The sequence below is a fragment of the Ailuropoda melanoleuca genome, chromosome 6 (assembly GCF_002007445.2).
Source record: "Ailuropoda melanoleuca isolate Jingjing chromosome 6, ASM200744v2, whole genome shotgun sequence".
Taxonomy (NCBI): Eukaryota; Metazoa; Chordata; class Mammalia; order Carnivora; family Ursidae; genus Ailuropoda; species Ailuropoda melanoleuca.
Genome location: NC_048223.1, coordinates 9,913,872 through 9,934,101, shown reverse-complemented (window position 1 = coordinate 9,934,101; position 20,230 = coordinate 9,913,872). Strand labels below are relative to the sequence as shown.

General features: G+C 49.7%; 2 protein-coding genes across 2 annotated transcripts in view; one reads left to right on the top strand and one right to left on the bottom strand.

Annotated features, from left to right (window-relative positions):
* Positions 1 to 1,069, bottom strand: part of FOXL2 (forkhead box L2) — a 1,322-nt gene extending 253 nt beyond the window's left edge. Inside the window, exon 1 of the mRNA XM_034661820.1 lies at positions 6 to 1,069. Coding sequence (XP_034517711.1) covers positions 6 to 692 — 687 coding nt within the window. The 5' untranslated portion in view covers positions 693 to 1,069. The remainder of the gene's footprint in view (positions 1 to 5) is intronic.
* A 112-nt stretch (positions 1,070 to 1,181) lies between these two features.
* On the top strand, positions 1,182 to 5,787 carry FOXL2NB (FOXL2 neighbor). The gene is given in 2 exon segments (XM_034661819.1): positions 1,182 to 1,545; positions 3,980 to 5,787. Coding segments are annotated over 2 exon segments (762 nt in total). The 5' UTR covers positions 1,182 to 1,340; the 3' UTR covers positions 4,537 to 5,787.
* The last annotated feature ends 14,443 nt before the right edge of the window (positions 5,788 to 20,230 follow it).

The window sequence follows — 20,230 nt, the reverse complement described above, 5'->3', positions numbered from 1 at the left end:
CCCGCCGCCGCCGCCGCAGCGGCCGCCGCCATCTGGCAGGAGGCGTAGGGCATGGGTGAGGGCGGCTGCGGTAGCGGCCAGGAGTTGTTGAGGAAGCCGGACTGCAGGTACTTGGGGGGCGCCAGGTAGCCATAGCCGTCGGCCCCCGCGCCCGCTACGCCGCAGCCGCCCGCGGCGCCTCCAGCCCCGAAGAGCCCCTTGCCGGGCTGGAAGTGCGCCGGCGGCGGCCGGAAGGGCCGCTTCATGCGGCGGCGGCGCCGGTAGTTGCCCTTCTCGAACATGTCCTCGCAGGCCGGGTCCAGCGTCCAGTAGTTGCCCTTGCGCTCGCCGCCGCCCTCGCGCGGCACCTTGATGAAGCACTCGTTGAGGCTGAGATTGTGGCGGATGCTATTCTGCCAGCCCTTCTTGTTCTTTTCGTAGAACGGGAACTTGGCGATAATGTATTGGTAGATGCCGGACAGAGTGAGCCTTTTCTCCGCGCTCTCGCGGATCGCCATGGCGATGAGCGCCACGTACGAGTACGGGGGCTTCTGCGCCGGGTCGGGCTTCTCCGGGGCTGTCCCGGCGCCGCCGCCTCCTCCCTTGCCGGGGCTCGGCGGCGGCGGCGCCTCGGGCTCCTTGGCTGCGCGGCCGGTCTCCGGGGCCAGCAGGGCCCCCGCGGCGTCCTCGGGCTCGGGGTAGCTGGCCATCATGACAAAGCCGGCGCGCCGCGGCCAGGCAGTCCCTGCTGTTTTCCCTTGGTACTGGGGCGGCAGAGTCCGGGCGCACAAGTCTGCTCACGGCCGAGTCTCAAACTTCTGGAGACTGCCGATGCTGCCCGCGCTCGCTCGCTGGAGGCCTCTCGCTCCGCTCCTCTCCTCTTTCCCTTCCCCTAGGGAGCGGCCGGCGGGAGTGGAGCTCAGGCTCTGGCCATGGGGAGTCCGCCCAGCAGAGAGGGGCTCCGGCCCCGCCGCCCCACCCCGCCCAGGCCAGTCCCCGCCTCGGTGGGTTTTCTTTCCGCGCACTTCCCCTCCCCCCACCCTCCGGTTTCCCGAGGCACGACCCGCGTCTCTGGCGGAGCTGCCTCCTGGAGTCCCTAGTGCGCCAGGAGCCTCGCTCAGTTCTGATTCGTATGGGCTCCGCCGAGTTCCGCTTGCGTCAGGCGCCTTCGCCCCTATAGCGGGGCGGCCAGTCGCGCACGGGCGAGTTCATCTCCAAGTCACTTTTTGTAAACGCCCCGCACAGCCCGGACCGGCCTGCCCCCTCCCAGCGAGCTGAGGGGGCCCGGCGGACGACCGGGCTCACGATCTCGCAAAGCCCTTGCAATCCGCGGGTGCTCACTCTGCGGACTGGGCCGGGAGATGCCGAGGGCCCCGGCGGGGTCCGTCCTCACTCGGCCAGTGCCCAGGGAGCTCGGGCCCTAGCGAGGAGAGGCGCGCCAAGCCTCCTCGCGGCTTTCAGGTGAAAGAAAACGACTCCCCTGCTCTGCCCTTCGCTGCTGTCTTGGGGCTCAACTTCTGGCTTGGGGCTGGGGGAGGGGCGGGACGGCGAGGGGGCCGGACCGCGGTGGGGTGGAGAGAGCTGCGCGGTGGCTTTGGGAAAATCAGCCCAGAAACGCGTGTCACTGAACCAAGAAACCTCGGCCTGGCCTAGCCTGTCCGTCGCGCTTCCAGAGTGGCTGGGCCGGATGGGGCTGGGGAGACGATCGGGGAAGAGGCGCCCAGGAGCTCGGCCTGAAGCCCCTCTGCCCTTCCTTGCTCTGCCCCTGGACCTAGGGACCAGACCCCCTCCTCAGATTCCGCGTTGTAATCCTACGACTTGGATGTGTGCTTTAACGACAAGTAGAATCCACTTCAGTCCTGCTCCAACACGGGCGCGAATGTTGCTGTGGGGCTTTGGGGGAACTTTATTTGTATGTGCACCGGTCTCACATGTAGAAATCATGGGGAGGGTCTGTCCTTGAGACACGTGAGATACCAGCTGCCCAGGTGCACACGTGCTGGTGCAAAAACATAGGTATGCACACGTACAAGGTGAGATTTTTATTTACGGGGTAAAACATATAGTTACAGATATGTAATGGTACATGTGTGTCACCTGTCAGTTAATGTGGTTCAGGGATACGCATCTTCTTTCTTTATCCTCCCTCTCCACTCTCCTCCCCTCTCTCCTTTCTTCCTTCTTCCCTTTCCCCCTTTCTTTGTCAATATTCTGTCACAGACTGGGAAGAAAAACAGGAGGCTGTGAGGGAGGCATTTGTTCAAATCTCTCTCCTGACAAGACATTTGTTCTGATCTTTCTCCAGGGCTGAGGGGTGAGTGCTTGCCTACCTTCAGTGGAAGTCTGAATGGTGCCCAGTCACACCTGCATGCCGGGAGATTGTCTCAGGGGAAATTAATGCTGCCAGGAAAAGCAGCTGTGCTTTTTAACAGTTAACTTAGCCTTAACAAAAGGTCTGCAACTGTAAAGTGTGAGAGAGATGTCTGTCCGGTGTTTTGAGTCCTCATGCCCCAAACTGCTTGGTACTGAATGGGGCCAGGATACTTTGGGGAGGAAGGTGGACTGAATGGGTGCCATGCAGGGGTGTGTCCTATGTCTGGATTGGCATGGCTTGAGTGGCCACCCCAATACTCATTACTACCACTTCTTCCTAGGCTGCCCAGTATCTGAGGAAGCCTGAAGAGCCCTTGGTGGCCTATGGGCCCAGCACCCACGGCCACCTGCAACTGCTCTCTGCTTCCCACGCAGCTCTCTGATCTACATTCTGAGATTAAAGGAAAAGAGAACAGGGTGATGGGGCTCTTTGGAATTCAGCATCTTGGAAATGATTCCAGAGAGGTCAGCAGGGCAGTCTGGTCTGACCATCACAGTAAGAGAGAACAGGGCTCTCCTAAACTCACCCCAGTAAATACTCTCCTCTACCCACCATTGAAAATATCTCAAAGTAGCTTGATTGTTTTCTCCCTCTGCTCCCAATATACACCGGGGTAAGCAGCACCTCTTCAAAACCTCTGTGGCTGTCTCCTGAGCAGGAGTGCAGGTGTTTTTCTTCTTTCTCATGCCCATCCATGCCCAGGCTAGGGGTGGGAGTGGTGTGTGTGAGGTTTGGGGCTCCTGCAGATTGACCCTAGCGCCCATCCTCCCCCTCGGCCTGGGCAGGGGGAAAAAAACAGCTGGGTCTGGCCCCAACCTGGGGGTGTGTGTGTGCTCTCTCTCCTCTTTTTTCCTGACCACCCAGGCTGGCTTTCTGTCTCTCTCTCACCCTCACAGGCATTTCCGCTGCTGGCCTGCAGCAGCCAGGTGTAACAGCATTGTTTTGTGTGTCATCACTTCCCTGAATTCCAAACTCGGCTCCCTTTTCAGCCTTTAAAGAGTGTGTGTGTGTGTGTGTGTGTGTNCCCTGAATTCCAAACTCGGCTCCCTTTTCAGCCTTTAAAGAGTGTGTGTGTGTGTGTGTGTGCGCGCGCGCGCGCGCGCGCACGAGCGCGTGTGTAGGGGGTGGGGGTAAAGGAAGGAGTTCCTCTAAAGGATTTTCTGAGTGGACAGAAGAGGAGTCCTGCTACTTTCAGGTATTGATCTCTCCAGGAAGCGGTGGGGCGCGCCTTGGTTTACTTCTCAACCCTCCAGGGCGGGCTGGGTAGCGCCCCGCTTCCTGGCGAGGTGGGGATCCCGTCTGGCAGGCAGACCGCGTCGAGGCTCGTTGGGGGGGGACATCCTCTTTCCCCGCGGCATTGCTGCGACGCCGAGCCCCAGCTCGGTGACCTCGGGGCCGTGCCCACCTCCGAGGGCCGGGCGGAGCTCCTAGCCTCTCCGCCCGGGTTTCCCGGGGCCTGCAGCTGCAGCTCGGGAGCAGCCCGTGCCTTCTGCCGGTCCTCTCTCGCGGGCGCCGCGGGCTGACACGGTGCCGGAGTCCCGCGGCCCCGGCGCGGCCCGGCTCCTTTGCTTGCCCCGCACCCGCGAGGCCCCGACAGCCGCCACGAGCAATTCACTCGGCCGTGAGGGAGGGGTGGAGGGAGACACTTCTCTTCTTACCGCCGGGAATCCTCCAGCAGCCGCGGAAGCGCCCGCGTCTCTCGGGATCCAGGCGGCCGGGTCCTGCCAGGTGAGCTGCCCAGCGGCCCCGATGCAGGCAGCGCTTCCCGGGCACGACTCGCCTGGCCCCGCGTCGCCGCCGGCTGCTCGAACCAGGTGCCGAGGTGCCCTTTCCTGGCGGGGCCCTGAAACACCCACGGGCTTCCCGCCCTGCGCGAGGACAGAGGAACTGAGCCTGCTGCAGCCCTCTCCGTGTGGGTACTGCCTCTGCGGCGCGCGCGGCGGGAAAAGGGAAGCCTGGATGCGTTCCTTAGCACATCCCTACACAACTGCACACCTCAACTGTCAGCACTACTCTCAGCTCCTCCTACACCACCGTGGACTCCAGGTCCATTCCTCCATCCACTTCTCTCCAGTCAAGCCTGTATCCCCTGCACTACCCTCACACACTCACCTGTTAGGCATACTAGGTCAGATACTGCACATTTTGGTGGAAAATGGGTTACTCTGATGCCTGGACTCTAAGCCTCTTTACACACTCGGGCACTCAGCTGTCTCAAGACACAGTGACCTCTTCTCTGCGATCTGACTCCCAGAAGCCTGTTGATTCTTTGATGTCTTTGGCCCAGGGTTAGGGTGACTGGGCTGCCACCTGGATGTTCCTTAGCCAGGTTGCTGCTCAGTTCTTTGCAAAACTCAGGTGCATATCCCGAGACACCTGAACACACACAGGCCGTTCACACAGGCTTCCTCTCTGTTTCATAGCTGAACTCTCTGCCACTCTGACAGGCTGCAGCCTGAGTGGGTGCTTGGTTCTTCTGCACACGCTCACAGAGCCCCAGGCCCCAGGCCAGCCGGCATTATCTTCTGCCTTGTTGGGATTAGCAGAGACACTTACCCAAGTGTGTGCTTGGGAGAGTGAGAGAGAATAGGGAAGTGGAGAAGGAGAGAGAGAGAGAAAGAGGGGAGAAGCTACTTTCCATTCTGGGGAAAAACTCAGATGAGAGCTGTTTCCATTTGGTATCTTAGTGAATCCTACCGCTCACACCCTGTGGGTGGGCTGGGCTGGGAGTAGTAGGCTAGAGTTCTGGGCTCCTTACCTCACTGATGTTGTGCCTCAAGTTCACTATCACCTCTTTGCCCCAAGGAGTGTGTGCCCTACCCTTTACCAGGCAGACTGCAGGGCAGTTGTAGGCATTTCTCCTGGTTGAGCCTAGCTCAGGGAGAAAAGGCAGGGGGGCTGGTTTCTGGGTAATGTGGGACCTTCCCTCTCCAAAGACTTTTGGGATGCTCTCAGAAAGACAATCCTAGGGTGACAGGAACTGCTGACCAGCTTTGGTATCTTGCGGCCATGACTTCCATGACCCAAAGCCATTTTCTGTGCTGCCCCCCCCCAATGCTTGAAAGTGTGATGTGTTGTTGTTTAAAGTTGCCTTGTTGCCTTTCTCCACACCCAGACTGTAAGTCTTGATGGGTAGAGACTCTGTCCTCCACTTGTCACTCAGTGCTTCCCACCAGGATTGACTTAATGCATTCTAATGGCATTGGAAAATGCCTCCACTCCACAGAGAATTGAGAGATGCCCATTTCCTTGTCATAAAGCTGGAATTTCCAAGAAAGGGACTGCAGGTAGGGAAGAGTAGCCAGACCATGGAGAGCCAGCTCAGGATCTGAGAGTCCCCTGGCATTTGGGATGATCTTCTCATTAAGGCTGAACAGCCATGATGCTGAACCTTAGGCAAGGACGCAGGTCACCTTCCTCATGCTGAGGACCTGTGTGAGACACTAATTTTACTAGAAATAGAGTGGTCTTTGCATCTGCAACAGCCAGCTTATAAGGTAAGGCCTGTTGTCTGGAACCCCAAGAGGGCCCATGAGGGGGTGGCCGAAAGAGCCCTTCCTCTTGGTCCTCCTTCCCTGCTCAAGTTTCTCTCCATGAATGGACACCGTGTAAAGGGCCTCTGTGCAGGAGGGCAGTTTTAGATGCCTATCTTTGGTGAAGTCCAAAGGAAGGGGAAGAGAAGGGCGGGGTTTTGTGTTTGTACTCCTGGCCTTCTGAAGATTTCCCTCATGCCAAAATGGTGTGTGTGTGTGTGTGTGTGTGTGTGTGTGTGTGTGTATGTATGTGTGTGTATGTTGTATAACTTGCATATGTAAACAATATGCATCTCAAGTATACAGCTTGATGTATTTTTATATACAGTACACCATGTAACCACTGCCCTGACCAAGATATGGACTGTTAGGGCACCTGGGTGCCTCAGTCACTTGAGCACCTGACTCTTGGTTTCCACTCAGGTCACGATCTCAGGGTGGTGAGATCAAGCTCTGAAGTTGGGCTTTACACTCAGCAGGGAGAGTCTGCCTGAGATTCTCTCTCCCCGTCTTCCTCTGCCCCTCCCCACTGCACTCTTTCTCTCTTTCTTTAAAATAAATAAATCTTTTAAAAAATATAGGGAATGTTAACATTTTTTCACCTCAGAAGGTCTCCTTATATTTTTTCCTCTTTAATACCTACTCCCAAGAATAACCATATTCTGATTTCTTTCACCGTAGATTAACTTTGCCTGCATGTGAATGGGGCATGCAACATGTACTCTTTTGTGTCTGGTTTCTTCTGCATAACATATTTTTGATATCCGTTCATCTTCTTGCATACAGCAGACATTAATTTCTCTTTATTGCTGTATAATATTCCATAATTTGCTTATCTGCTCACCCATTAATGGACATTGGTGTTGTTTCCAGGTATGATGTATCAGAAATAAAGCTCCTGTCAACATTTTTGTACATGTCTTTTTGTGAAGGGCAGTTTATTATTCTTGAGTGAATACCTAGGAGGATAGGCATATGTGTAGTTTTAGAAGATATTGCCCAACGGTTTTCCAAAGCAGAACAAACTACAGCACTGTACAGGCAGACAGACAGACAGACAGACTGAAACAGGGCCTTTTCTTTATAGATAGCATTCTCTAAAGACCACTGTGTACCTCCAGCTATTATCATCAGCATCGTTATAAAGGAATAAAATAGATACCCTTTATTAAGCATTTATTTTGAGCCAGGAACTTTACATGCACGCTCTTATTTCATTTTTATGACAAATCCAAGGTGTTGGTACTATTCCCATTTTTTAGATGAAGAAACTGAGGTGCAGAAAGTTAAGTAACTTGCCAAAGGCCTCCAGTCAATAAATGGCAGCTTGACTCTGGAGCCCTGCATTCTGAGCCTTTGAGCCCTGAGCCTCTATTTGCTGGTGCAAGGTCAGGAAGTCCTTCCTTCCATCTGACCAAATCTAGCTGTAATTTATGGGATCCATTTCCTATAACCTCTGGTCTTCCCCATGTACATTGTCACACCCAGGCCTGAGATCTATGTACACACACATGCACACAGTCTTTGTCATAGCCACACACACTCACTGTGAACAAGGGCATGTGGGCCAATTCAGTGAAAATACGAAGTTTGCCAAGCCCTGGGCTCAACAACCTAATGGTGTGCCTCTTAGGTTAGGGAATTTTCAGAAGATTGGACCAGAGACAGTTCTGCTTCTGGATGCTACAGAGCAGAATTCAGAGGCCATCCTTCTGAGAAGAGATGGGCATTTGGTCCTCCTCCCAAATGCTGAGCCAAACCCATGACCATGAACCTTTAGGGGCTTTAGCCTGGGTATCTCTCCATCTGCAGGGTTTGTCCAGGAATGTTCATCTTCTAGAAGGAGATGAAAACCTGGGGATGTTGCACCTTGTCTGGGAAAGTGTGATGTAGGGAGGCAGAATTGTGTGGTCTGAGTCGGGAGAAAGCATGAAGTCTGGAGAACTGCACTTCTGGCAAGAGGATTTGACCCGGCCCTGCAGGCAATAGTCACTTGAAGGAGAGCCAACAGCCTTCTTGTGGTCCTAAGGACGTTGTTCCCAAGTATCCAAGCCCCTGGGCTTGAGTAAGAGGAGTGTGCTGGCCCTGTGGGTGGAGGCGAGATATGGGCACTACACTGTGCAGCTGGCTCCTCCTCAGGCCCCTTTTTAGACTAATTGAGGGCTTGCTGGGCTCTGGGTTTGTAATTGGGGGTAATTGCTGACAGGCTGCTGTGGTGGTACAAGCAGGCTTTTGTTGGGGAAACAGTGGTCAGGATTTTGGTGCTTTGAGTGGGAACAGTCCAGCGTTCTGGTGTGCTCTGTTCCAGGTACTTCTTGGTACCAGGCCTTTTGCTAGGAGGCAACATTTCTGAGGAATGGGGACTGGTAGCCTGTTTGAACAGGAAGGGACCCACTCATTTAGGTGACGGGAACTCAGGTCTGGAAATATACAAGGTCTGCTTAAGGCCATAGAGGTAGTGCAGATGGAAGGGAGGTCCTGGTACTATAATTGATGCAAAACTCCCACAGGCTGGGAGGCACCATGGTGGAATGGTTAACACAGACCTCTGCCCCAATTCTTGTGGGTACCAGCCTGGAAAATCGTGGAAACCTGCTGAGTTTTAGAATTTTATCATTTTTAATTTTTTAAAAAAGATTGTATTTATTTGAGAGAGAGAGCACATGCACACGAGTGGGGGGAGGGGCAGAGGGAGAAGAAAAGGGAGAAACAGACTCTCCACTGAGCAGGAAGCCCTACATTGGGCTCCATTCCAGGACCCTGAGACCATGACCTGAGCTGAGGGCAGATGCTTAACCAACTGAGCCACCCAGGTGCCCCAAATTTTATCATTTTTAAATAGGCACTATAGTCACACATACCAAAATTTAAAAATATAGAAGGCTTACAGGGAAAAGTCTCCCTTCCACCCCTGTCCCCAGGTCACCCATTTCACAGGTAGCCAGTGACTCTGGTTTTATGTATATCTTCCCAGACATATTTTATGCATATTCGAACACATGCACATACACTCTCCTGCCCTCCTTCACCTTTTGCGCATGGTGGCATGGAATGCACAGTGTTCTATACCTTAGAAATCTTTCCACATCAATGCATTTTTTTAGAGCATTAGACTTTAGAGTATTGGGTTTCTTCCAATCTTTTGCCTTTTTTTTTTTAAGATTTATTTATTTATTTTAGAGAGAGAGCTTGTGCAAGCAGGGGGAGGCTGAGGGGAAGAGAGAGAGGGAGAGAGAGGCAAAGAAGAAGACTCCCTGCTGAGCACGGAGCCCCGATGCAGACTCAATCCCAGGACCCTGAGATCATGACCTGAGCTAAAGCCAAGAGTCAGGGGCTTAACTGACTGAGCCAGCCAGGCACCCCCAATCTTTTGCTTTTATAAACAATACTGTAATGTATAATTTTGTATACATCTAATTTTGTAGGTATGTGCATATAGCTGTAAAAAAAATTCTACAAGTAAAGAGTTAGGTCAAAGGGTGTGGGCATTCGTAACTTTGGGATATTACCAATTACCCTTCTTATTAATGGAACTGCTGTATACTCCCATAAGAAGTGTATGGGATTCCTGTTTCTCCACAGCCTCACTAGTACACATATTTCTTTTTAAGAAATAAGTCTTACAAATATAGTTGAGGACCCTCCTGTACCTTTCCTTGATCCCTCTCTGCCCCACCCTCTCCTGAGGTGATTACCAGGTAAACTTGGTGCTTAATAATCCCGTAACTGTTTTTATACTTATACCACATGTGTATCCACTTCTAGGCAATACTTAGTATTGTTCTGTGTTTCAAACTTTATATAAATGGTATCCTGCTGTTGTAGAAAGACACGTGCTTGCTGTTTCATTCAACTTTATGTTTGTGAAAAGTTCCTAGTTGATACACAAAGACAAGCTCCATTCATTTTCACCATGCACCCTTCCATTGTGTGCACACACCACCGTTTATTTATCCACGTTCCCGTTGAGGGACGGTTGGGTTATTTACTATTCTTTACTCTGTTACCAGTAGTCCTTCTATGGACATTCTTATATATGGCTGCTAGTGCTCATGTGCTACAGTTTACTGAAAGATGGGGCTGCTGGATCAAAGGGCACAGACATCTTCAAATGTTACTAGCTATTGTTGAACAGCTTCTTCATCTGTAAATCAGAGAGAGTGATGCCTGTACCCTGGGAAGTCAGTGTCAATGAGTGAGATGGTAGAGTTGGAGAGAATCTGGGTTTGGATTTCAGAAGATCTAGACTTAAACCCTGGCTCTGTGACTTATTTGCTGTGTGACTTTGGGCCTGTTATTTAGCCTCCCTGTGCTTCAGTTTCCTCATCTGCAAAACGTAATGACAGTATCTAGGTCACAGGGTTCCTGAGAAGACTAAATAGGATTCAGTGTGAAAGTAACACAGGGTCTGACATAGAGGAGGCACTAAAAAATCTCAGCAATTATCATTATTATTATATTTATTTTTTATTAAGTAAACTTCACCCCCAATATGGGCATCAAACTCACGACCCCGAGATCAAGAGTGACATGCTTGGGGTACCTGGGTGGCTCAGTCAGTTAAGCTTCTGCCTTTGGCTCAGGTCATGATCTTAGGGTCTTGGGATGGAGCCCTGCTCAGTGGGGAGCCTGCTTCTTCCTCTCCCTCTACCACAACCTCCCACTGTGTGCCCTCTCTCTGCCAAATAAGTAAATAAAATCTTAAAAAAAAAAAAAAGTTGCCTGCTCTACTGACTGAGCCAGCCAGGTGCCCCAGTGATGATGACGATGATGTCTTTGATCTCTTTGTTTTTTTTAACTTGTTATTATGGTGGATTTCAAACCTAAATAATAGGTGAGACGATAGTACAATGAACCCGCATCTGCTTTCCTCTATGTCCCTACCCTCTTCTTCACCCATCCTTGATGAGATTCTTTTGAAGCGAATCCCAGAGACCCCATCTATTACTTCACTCATAAATATATAAATTTATATTCCTAAAATATGAGCACTTAAAAGAAGCACAGCTACTATACCATCACCATAGCTAAAAATTGAGAGGGATTTTTTTAGTATATCAAATTCACAGTTAATATTCAAATATTCTTCATATATTCAAATATTCTTCTCAATAATCTCAAAAGGATTTTACCCCTGGTTTGAGTCAGGATCCAAACAAGATACATACATTACATTTGGTTAATATATCTCTGAAGTGTCTTTTAATCTCTAGCTATCTCTCCTCTCTCTTTTTCATCCTTGCAATATGTCTCTTAATAATAGTGGGGCATTTGTCCTCTGGAGTTTCTTCCAGCCTGGATTTTGCTAATTTCATCCCTGTGGCATCTTCTAGCATGCTCGCCTGTCCTCTATTTCCGGTGCATTGTAGATCTAGAGGCTTTGTTAGGTCAAGTTTGATATTTTGGCAAGAACACTTCACTAACAGTGTTCCGTAGTTCCATCAGGGGACACTAATGCCTGTTTTTTTTTTCTCCTTTGGATTTTAGTAGCCATTGATGACCACTGTTTAGAGCCATTATTCATTAGAGTTCATTAGCAGAATGGTGCTATTCTAATTCTGTCATTTCTTCTTCATTAATTAGCTGGACTATTCCATAAAGAGAAACTTCTCCTTATCAACCATTTGCCTTCCCTGAGGTAGAGTCCTTCAAGGACAGGCAGGGTGAATGATAGAGTCTTCTTATATTTGATGACAGTGACAGTGGGACTGTACGTGATCATTTAGCACACAGCTGGTTTTGTGGGTCCTGAAAGATATTAGGTAGTGTTTTCCATTCAAAAGCAGAAAGGAAGAAAAGAAAAAAGAAGTGAACAAATGCACCCTAATCACATCATTTGTTTCTTCACACACATTTGTTGGACCCTTTTCTATGCAGTGGCTGTTTTGGGCGTGGGGATGCTGAGAGGAGTAATGCATGATTTCTGCCCATGGGGAGCTCCAGGTGACAAGCGCTCAGCCTGAACACAGCTCCCCCAAACCAAGACACAGGCGCCATGGGATGGAAGATGAAAAAAGGAAGGAGTTCTGGCTGGATAATCTGGGAAGGCCTGATGGGTAAAGGTGAGGTCCCCCAGGAGAGGCCATAGTAGGGCTGAGCTGCTCGTCAATGCCACTGCAGCTGTGGGGGGCCAGAGGACAGCATGGTACTGCTCTAAACAAGGGATGCTTTCAGCTGCGTACCTGTCAGCTGCCCAGGGAAATGCCAAGTGCTCTGGCGGGTATAAGAAATGACCTCATTTCCGCCCTTGAAGGGTTTTCTTCAGTCTGATTGGGAAGAAGAAACACACATTTGACCCACAACAGATCAGCAAGCCCTGGGTGTAATTCAACACATTTTTGGATGTTTATTGTCTACTCCAGAAGCCGGCTCCGGAGGTGAGCTGGATATGACCCCTACCTCCAACAGCTTCATGTTCTAGGTGCTCCGTACACCCCTCCTCTCACCCCAAACTAGAGGAGTGTCCTTAGTCAGGTGGGCCGTCCGGCTGCCCTACTAGGACATGGTAATGGTGACTTGCCTATCTGCATCTCCTCAGCTGCTTGCTGTTCACCCTTCAAGTTGGGTCATCACCTCTTGGAGGTCTTCCCTGGCTTGATCCCTTACATCAGCGGGTGGCGTTGGGGGTTAGAGCTCCCATGGCACTTTGTGCTTCCTTGATTGCAGCAATTATTACCCTCTTTTGTGATTTATTTACTGATATATATATTTTTTCTTTTTTTTTTCTTTTTAAAGTAGACTCCACGCTCAGTGTGGAGCCCAACACAGGGCTTGAACTCACGACCCTGAGATCAAGACCTGAGCTGAGATCAAGAGTTGGAGGCTTAACCAGCTGAGTCGCCCAGGCACCCTATATGTATAATATGTTTTAATTGATTTTTTCCGTCTTCTGCTAGACTGCAAACTCCCTGAGGGCAGTGGTTACGCTCTTAATATCTTTGAATACTTAGTGCCTGATGTATCTGTGTGTCTGGCAGAAAATGTTAAATGAGTGTCTGTAATACCATACTTAGTGCTTCTTTCTTTCAGGTGAAGATTAGTCTGAGAAAAGATTAGATATTCAAATGTTGTAAGTCATTGACACTTCAGTATGAATTGCTCCAGGATTTAATTATAGTTTTGTGAGAGGTAGAAACTGGGAATGGGAAGGAATCTAGGATAAGTGTCACGGGTCCAAATGTACGTGTTCGATGATAGTGAGGAGTCAGCATAAAGAGGAGGGGAATTCAGGATAGGAGAGGGTCCTGGAAGTCTCTAGGGCAAAGGCAGTCAGCAGCCTCCATAGGCTCTTGAGTGTGGGAAGTCAGGCACAGCGTCCGGTGTGCCAGGCCTGACGGCGCGCTGGGGTGCAGGTCGCTGACCAGCGCAGCGCGTCCCATCGGGCCGGAAACGGGGCTCGTCCGAGTGTGGGGGGCTTCCTCGCTTTGTACCGCGCCACTTCCCCCGCCGGAAGCGGCGGCCGGCGGTCGGAGCCTGGCGGGTGTTATCTTTCCCCGCGGCGCGCAGGAAGCCCGCTGGAGCCTGAGCCCAGCACGCAGCACTTTACCATCCAGGCCTGGCGCCCCGGCCACAGGGCGCAGGAGCGCGCGCCGTGCACACCGCGCACACGGGGCAGCCCGGACGGGCTAGGGGTTCCGCACTGCGGTTGCCGCGTCATCACCCTGCCTCCTTGATGCCTTCAGCGAGACCAGGCGGCCTCTGACTTTCCTACGGTCAAGACCGGCCAGCTCTCACTGCCTCCCACTGCTAAGCCCTGCTTCAGATGCCTGTCCCAGGAAGGGAATAGAGCATCAGTCCTGAGATGGGGGGTCTGACTGCAGCTTCGTCGTGGCCGCTTCCGGAGGCATTTTAACGGGGGCTTTTAAGGCCCAAAGAAAGCGCAGCTAAGGCATTCTTTAGGTAGGGGCACCACTGGAGACAAGGTGAAGTCCACATGGAGGGAACACCTTGTATAGGAATGGCTGGCACTTCATTAAGGACAGTCCCACGACTGCCTTGGCTCTAGTTTTCTTTCTTTCTTTCTTTCTTTCTTTCTTTCTTTCTTTCTTTCTTTCTTTCTCTCTTCCTTCCTTCCTTCCTTTCTTCCTTCCTTCCTTCCTTCTCTCCTTCCTTCCTTCCCCTTTCTCTCTCTCCCCACCTTCTTTCTTCCTCCTTCCCTTTCCTTTCCTTTCCTTTCCTTTCCTTTCCTTTCCTTTCCTTTCCTTTCCTTCCCTTTCCTTTCCATCCCATCCCATCCCATCCCATCCCATCCCATCCCATCCCATCCCATTCGGGAGAGAGCCGGCACGTGCCAGGGGCAGAGAGAGAGGGAGAGAAACCTCAAGCAGACCCTCTGCTGAGCGTGGAGCCCTATGCTGGCTGGATTCCAGGACCCTGAGGTTATGACCTCAGTGGAAATTAAGAGTCCAGGGCTTCATTGGCTGAGCCCCCCGGGCGCCATGGCCCTAGTTTTCAATGAGAAATGGGTGCCCAGGGGTTGTGGGACTGGGCAAAGGCTTCTAGGGCATTATTTATATGTCAAGGGATGGTCTTTCCTTAATTTGAATAGTATTTGAATAGAAAACACAATCATGTAGGCTTGGGTGTGCCCATGGCACACAGTTGCACATTCATTCTGCATATTTGTGTGCTCACACATGTACATGCAGTAGTACACGCAGATATATGTGTGTTTCCCCTTGTCTGTGTGCAGGATGCATGCGTACACATGCACACGCACGTACACACACACACACATACACACACACACACAACCCTTTTGAGTCCAGGTTGAGTCTTAGGAAATCTGTCCATATAGAATGCCTATTATATATGGCAGTCTGTGTTTACTGAATGCTACCTGATAGTTCGTCATTTTTCAGGTCTGGGAAGGATATTTCTGTTAAGATCCCACCAGATTTTCTTTGGCTCCTGGGCTTTGGGGCAGAGTTTTTTTGTTTTTTGTTTTGTTTTGTTTTCTAACTTTAAACTATAGGAGCCATCTGGGAGAAGGAGGCTTCTGCCACATACGTGGGTTTGCCCCCCAAAGACTGCCTTTCAGTGCCGCTCCTTGGTTGGTAGAATTTGTCATTCATTTATTCATGCATTCAGATGAACTTATCTAGGCACCTTCTGTGAACTGGCCCTGAGCTAGGCCTGGGAGTCTAGAGGAGAAAGCTTTGTTCTTGCCCTTGGGGAGTGCAGTTTATTGGGGAGTTGGATGGGTAAACAGACGGATGAAAATATGCGTGATAAGAACTATGATCAGGGAAGGTCAAGGCTTCGAGAGTTTGGGGGAAGTCTTTCTGGAGAAGGTGATGCTGGGGCTAAGTCTTGAGGGATGAGTTAGAGCCAGGGAAGGTGTAGGAGGGCATTCCAGTAAGAAGTATGCATACAAAGGCCCAGAGCTGAGGGAGGGAGTGGTGATCTCTGAGAACCACCAGTGCCTGGGTTTAGCAGTGTCCAGTGTGGGGGAGGGGCAATGGGCAGTGGGTTGTGCTGCTGGACAGGTTGATAAGGTCTACATCACTGAGGGCTGAGGGTCCCTCCCTGAGGGACTTGGACTTCATTCTGAGGCCACTGGCGGTGTTCTATGGGAGTGGAAGGGAGGGCTTTTATGTTGGGAAGATGATTCCAGCTGTAGTGTGGAATATCCAGGGGAGAGATGATGGACCTGCACTAAGGAAGGACCAGGTGGATGGAGACAAAGGCACACCTTGAGAGGCATTTAAGGAGTGGAATCTATGAGACTGGACTGATTGGAGGGGGAGGGAGAGAGGAATCAAAACCACTCCCAGGTTTCTGGCTTGGGCTGCTGGACATAGTGCTGGGCCATTCCCTGAAACAGGGAAGGCTGGAGGCACAAGTTGCTTGGGCCAGATGACTGTGTGGAACACGTTGTATTTGAGGTGCCTGAGGGGCATTGAGGTAGAGATGTCTGGAAGGCCGTGGGACACACAGACCTGGCCTTAGGACAGAGGTAGGGCCGGATGAAGTCACGCAGGGAAGGTGTGGGGAGAGAGAAGAGAACATTGAAGGAGAGAGAAGGGTAGAGTGGGGAGCCTGTAACATGCCTGGGCAGGAGCAGCCAAAGAAACTGGAGGTGACCAAGTGTGCCATGTTGCAGAGACCTTGGGAAGATATTGGAGGCCTGCTCAGGACCCTCCCTCCACCCACCCTCTCTAGCTCCCTGGGCCTGGGGCACATTGCCCTTATGGAGTGATTGGTATTTCTTTGGTGACAGAGTCTCTCTGATGGAGAAAATTCAAATACTGCAGTAGACTAGTTGTGGGACATGGGGGGGAGGCTTCTTATGTGCTTTAAATACTCATAGTTCCTATTTATGCAACTCTTATGAGGTGCCAGTTACACACTATTATGTTTGACCTTTAAACAACTCTTTTCAGATAGATAGTATTTTCTCTACTTTACCAGTGAGAAAACTGCAGCTCAGATAGGTTCAGTGTCTTTCAGGGTCCTACAGTCAGTTAAACTGGAGCTGGGACGTGGGGTCAGGTCTTTTGCTTTACAGGACCCCCACTTTGTTGTTTTTGTGTTTTACTGCCTATGCTTTTCCCCGTAGCGCAAGTTCAGTGGTGTCTGCCTCCTGGATTGGCATCTGAGGCTGGCCTAGCTTGCCCACACCCTTCAAACCTCCAGGCCATGGGGACTTCAGAGGAGGCCTGTATCCCAGATTAGCCCTAAAGACAACATGCTCCCGAAGAAGAAAGAGGAGGTCTAGGCACAGCCAAGGCCTGTGATGGGAAGGGCTTCCCGAGAATCAGTGGGGAACTTCCTCCTGGAAAAGCCATGAGAGGGGCAGTTCCTCTCCTGGGCCAGGCATCAGGGAGACAGGGCCCCAGCTGTTCCTGCCCAGCCGCCCGCAGCCCTGAGCACCCACCGGAGACAGGAGGCCCTGCCTGCTCACTGCCCATTGTCCCGGCACCACAGCGCCGCTTCCCATGCGCCTCCTGTTTATACAGGAAGCCCCTGCTCTGGATGCCACCCCCTAATCCTGATGGCTGGATGCAGGCTTGAATTCCTCCCAGGCAACCGCAGTGAGCGAGGACTAGAGTGTGTTATCACTGCTCCGTGACTTTAAGAATTAGTGTAGCAGAGTGGGTAAAAGCGTGGCCTTGCTGTGTGGCTGTCGTGGGTTTGAATCCTACCCCTCATTAGTTGCATGACCTGGGGCATTCGCACCAACTCTATGAGTGCGGGTTCCTCCTCTGTAACATGGGGAGTGTTATTTCTACCTATCCCACAGGTTTCGTGCAAGGATAGGTGAAATATGGGAGTAAAGTATCTGGAATACAGTATACATGCTTGATAAATTATAGATTTCGTTGTTGTTGTTACTTGTTCTTCTCACTTTCAGTTGCACCAAATTTCAGCTGTGTTTCAATTGCAGGTGATAGATTTAAAATATGACCTCCAGGGGCACCTGGGTGGCTCAGTCAGTTGAGTGTCTGCCTTCGGCTCAGGTCATGATCCCAGGGTTCTGGGATTGGGCTCCCTGCTCAGTGGGGAGCCTGCTTCTCCCTCTCCTTCCTGCTCGTGTGCTCTCTTGCTACCTCTGTCTCTCTATCTCTCAAATAAATAAATAAAATCTTAAAAAAAAATGTGGCCTCCAAATTCTTTGACACTTCTGCCATCGAGAGGTAGGGTCTACGTGCCCTCTCTTTGGATCTGGGTGGGCTTGTGACTACCTTGACCAATGCGGTACTGTAGAAGTGACACTGAGTGATTTCTCAGGCTTTGTTTTGGTTGTTGGAACGTTTATACTTGGAGCCCTACATCACCATGTAAGAATAGTGGTAGCTGGCTGGCTCAGTCAATAAATCATGTGACTCTTGATCTCAGGGTCATAGAGTTCAAGCCCCACATTGGGTGTGGAGCCTACCTAAAAAGAAAAAAAAAAGGAATCTAACTACTCTGGCGTTTGGTAGGCAATAAGAGCATTCTTCTTGGGTGTGCTATCAGTGGGTAGGAATAGTTATTTCCATTTCAACAAAAACATAGAGTTTCAAAATGGTAGACTGCACTCAAACTGGAATTTCCTCCCTTACTGACAGAAGAGGTAAAAATTAAAAAGATAAAATAACAAAACAGAGTTACACTTAAATTATAAAGGGATACTCTTGGTGGTCCAGTAATGATAAACGTCCCTGGAATAAAGAAGTAAATAGCATGTGACAGCCATAAGTTGAAGACCTTCTGAGTTCATGGCTAAAACATATGCAGAATTATGTCTCAGAAGAGGTGCACACAATTAAGAATTACCAACAGATAAACATTTGTCAAGCACTTATGTGCTAAGCCTTTGTTGTTGTTATCTGTGTATTTTTGCAGTCAATGCTTATTTAGAGTTACCTACATGTTTCCATTTTCTTAACTCACCCATTCCTTCCTTCTGAGTTCAATTTCCTTCTTCCTGAAGTAGACGGTTTCATGGTGTTTTCACCAAAAGTCTGTGCGTAGTCTTTTGCTGAAATTAAAAAATTTCATTCTCCCTCTTAAATGTTAATTTGCTGGATATAGAACACTGAAGTTGACAGTTATTTTTCTTTAGCACTGGAAGATTCTTGGAAAATTCTGTTACTTTGTAGCATCTGTAGAGAAGTTGAAAAGTCTGCAGTAAACCTAATTGTTCCTTTGTAAGTAATGTGTCTGTTCTCTCTAGTTGCTTTTAATTTGGTGGTCTGCAATTTTAATATGATCTGTCTAGGCATGGAATTATTTTTTATAATCTGCTTGGGGATTGGAGAGATTTTTCCTCATCAATATTCATATTTTTTATCATTATTGATAATTCCTGGTAATTATAATATTACCTCTCCCCTATTCCTTTTGTTCTTTCCTATTGCATATTTGTCAGACCTTCTCATTCTCCCTTTCTTTTCTTTTAATTATATTTCATACTTCCCATTGCTTTCTCTTTCTGTGCAATCTTTTTTAAAAAAGATTTTATTTATTTACTTGAGAGGCGACTCGGTGGTTCAGTCGTTAAGCATCTGCCTTCGGCCCAGGGCATGATCCCAGGGTCCTGGGATCAAACCCCGCATCAGGCTCCCTGCTCAGCGGGAATCCTGCTTCTCTCTCTCCCACTCCCCCTGCTTCTGTTCCCTCTCTCACTGTCTCTCTCTCTGTCAAATAAAAAAAGATTTTATTTATTTATTTGAGATAGTGAAAGAGAGAGCATGAGTTGGGTAGAGAGGAGGAGGGAGAAACAGGCTCCCCACTGAGAAGGGAACTCAACTTGGGGCTCAATCCCAGGACCCCTGGATCATGAACCTGAGCTGAAGGCAGATGCTTAACTGACTGAGCCACCCAGGTGCCCCTCTCTGTGCAGTTTTATGAGTGATTTCCTCATAGTTGTTTCTTTCTTTCTTTTTTTAATATTTATTTGACAGAGAGAGAGAGAGAACACAAGCAGGGGGAGAGGCAGAGGGAGAAGGAGACTCCCCACTGAGCAGGGAGCCTGACTCAGGGCTCAATCCCAGGACTCTGGGATCATGACCTGAGCCAAGTAGACGCTTAACCGACTGAGCCACCCAGGCGCCCACCTCATAGTTGTTTCTAATTCAGTAATTCTATTTTCATCTCCATCTAATCTACAACTGGACTCATGTATTAAAATATTGATTCTGCCTTTCTAGAAGTTTTATTTGGTTCTTCAAAAAACCTGCCTGTTATTTCATTATGGTGTTTCTTCTCTTTTCCTTTTTTATTATTTTAAATATACTTATTTTATTGTCTCTCAGAATGTTCAGTTATCAGAAGCTCTTGATTTGCTATTTCTTCTATTGTGTCTGAAAGTTCTTGTTGATCGTAAACTTTTTTTTTGTATGATTTGCCATTTTCATTGGTGATTTCTTTCCCTAAAGACCTCTGTACTGCCTGGGTTGTAGGAATGACCAGAGAGGTTTTATTTTGCTTGTATTTTGTTTATTTGTTAACTGTTTGACTTGGGGTATCTGCACAATGTAGGTGGTATATTAAACCATCATCTGGTGTAAGCTTGGTGTTTTGGTTTCTCATGAGAGGCCAGGAAGAGACTTTCTGTTCTGGGCTGCTGGGGATTTTTTCTGGCCTTCTTTTCACTAAGGGTGCATCTCTTCAGAGGTCCTGCCTTTAGGTAGGCTACTCCTAATTTAACTTGAATGATCCCAAAGCCCTTTCTCTTGTCCCTGTAAGATGGTGAGAACTGAAGCTTCTCATCTTTAGAGATATTTTGCAGTCTGTAAGCCCTCTGCCCCTATTAAGGATTTCTCCAGTGTCAGTTCATTTGTTCCTCTTCTGGCTTTGAGTTCTCTCTATTTCTGGTGTCTAAGGATTTCTCTTTCTTGAGAGCTAGAAGTTGAAA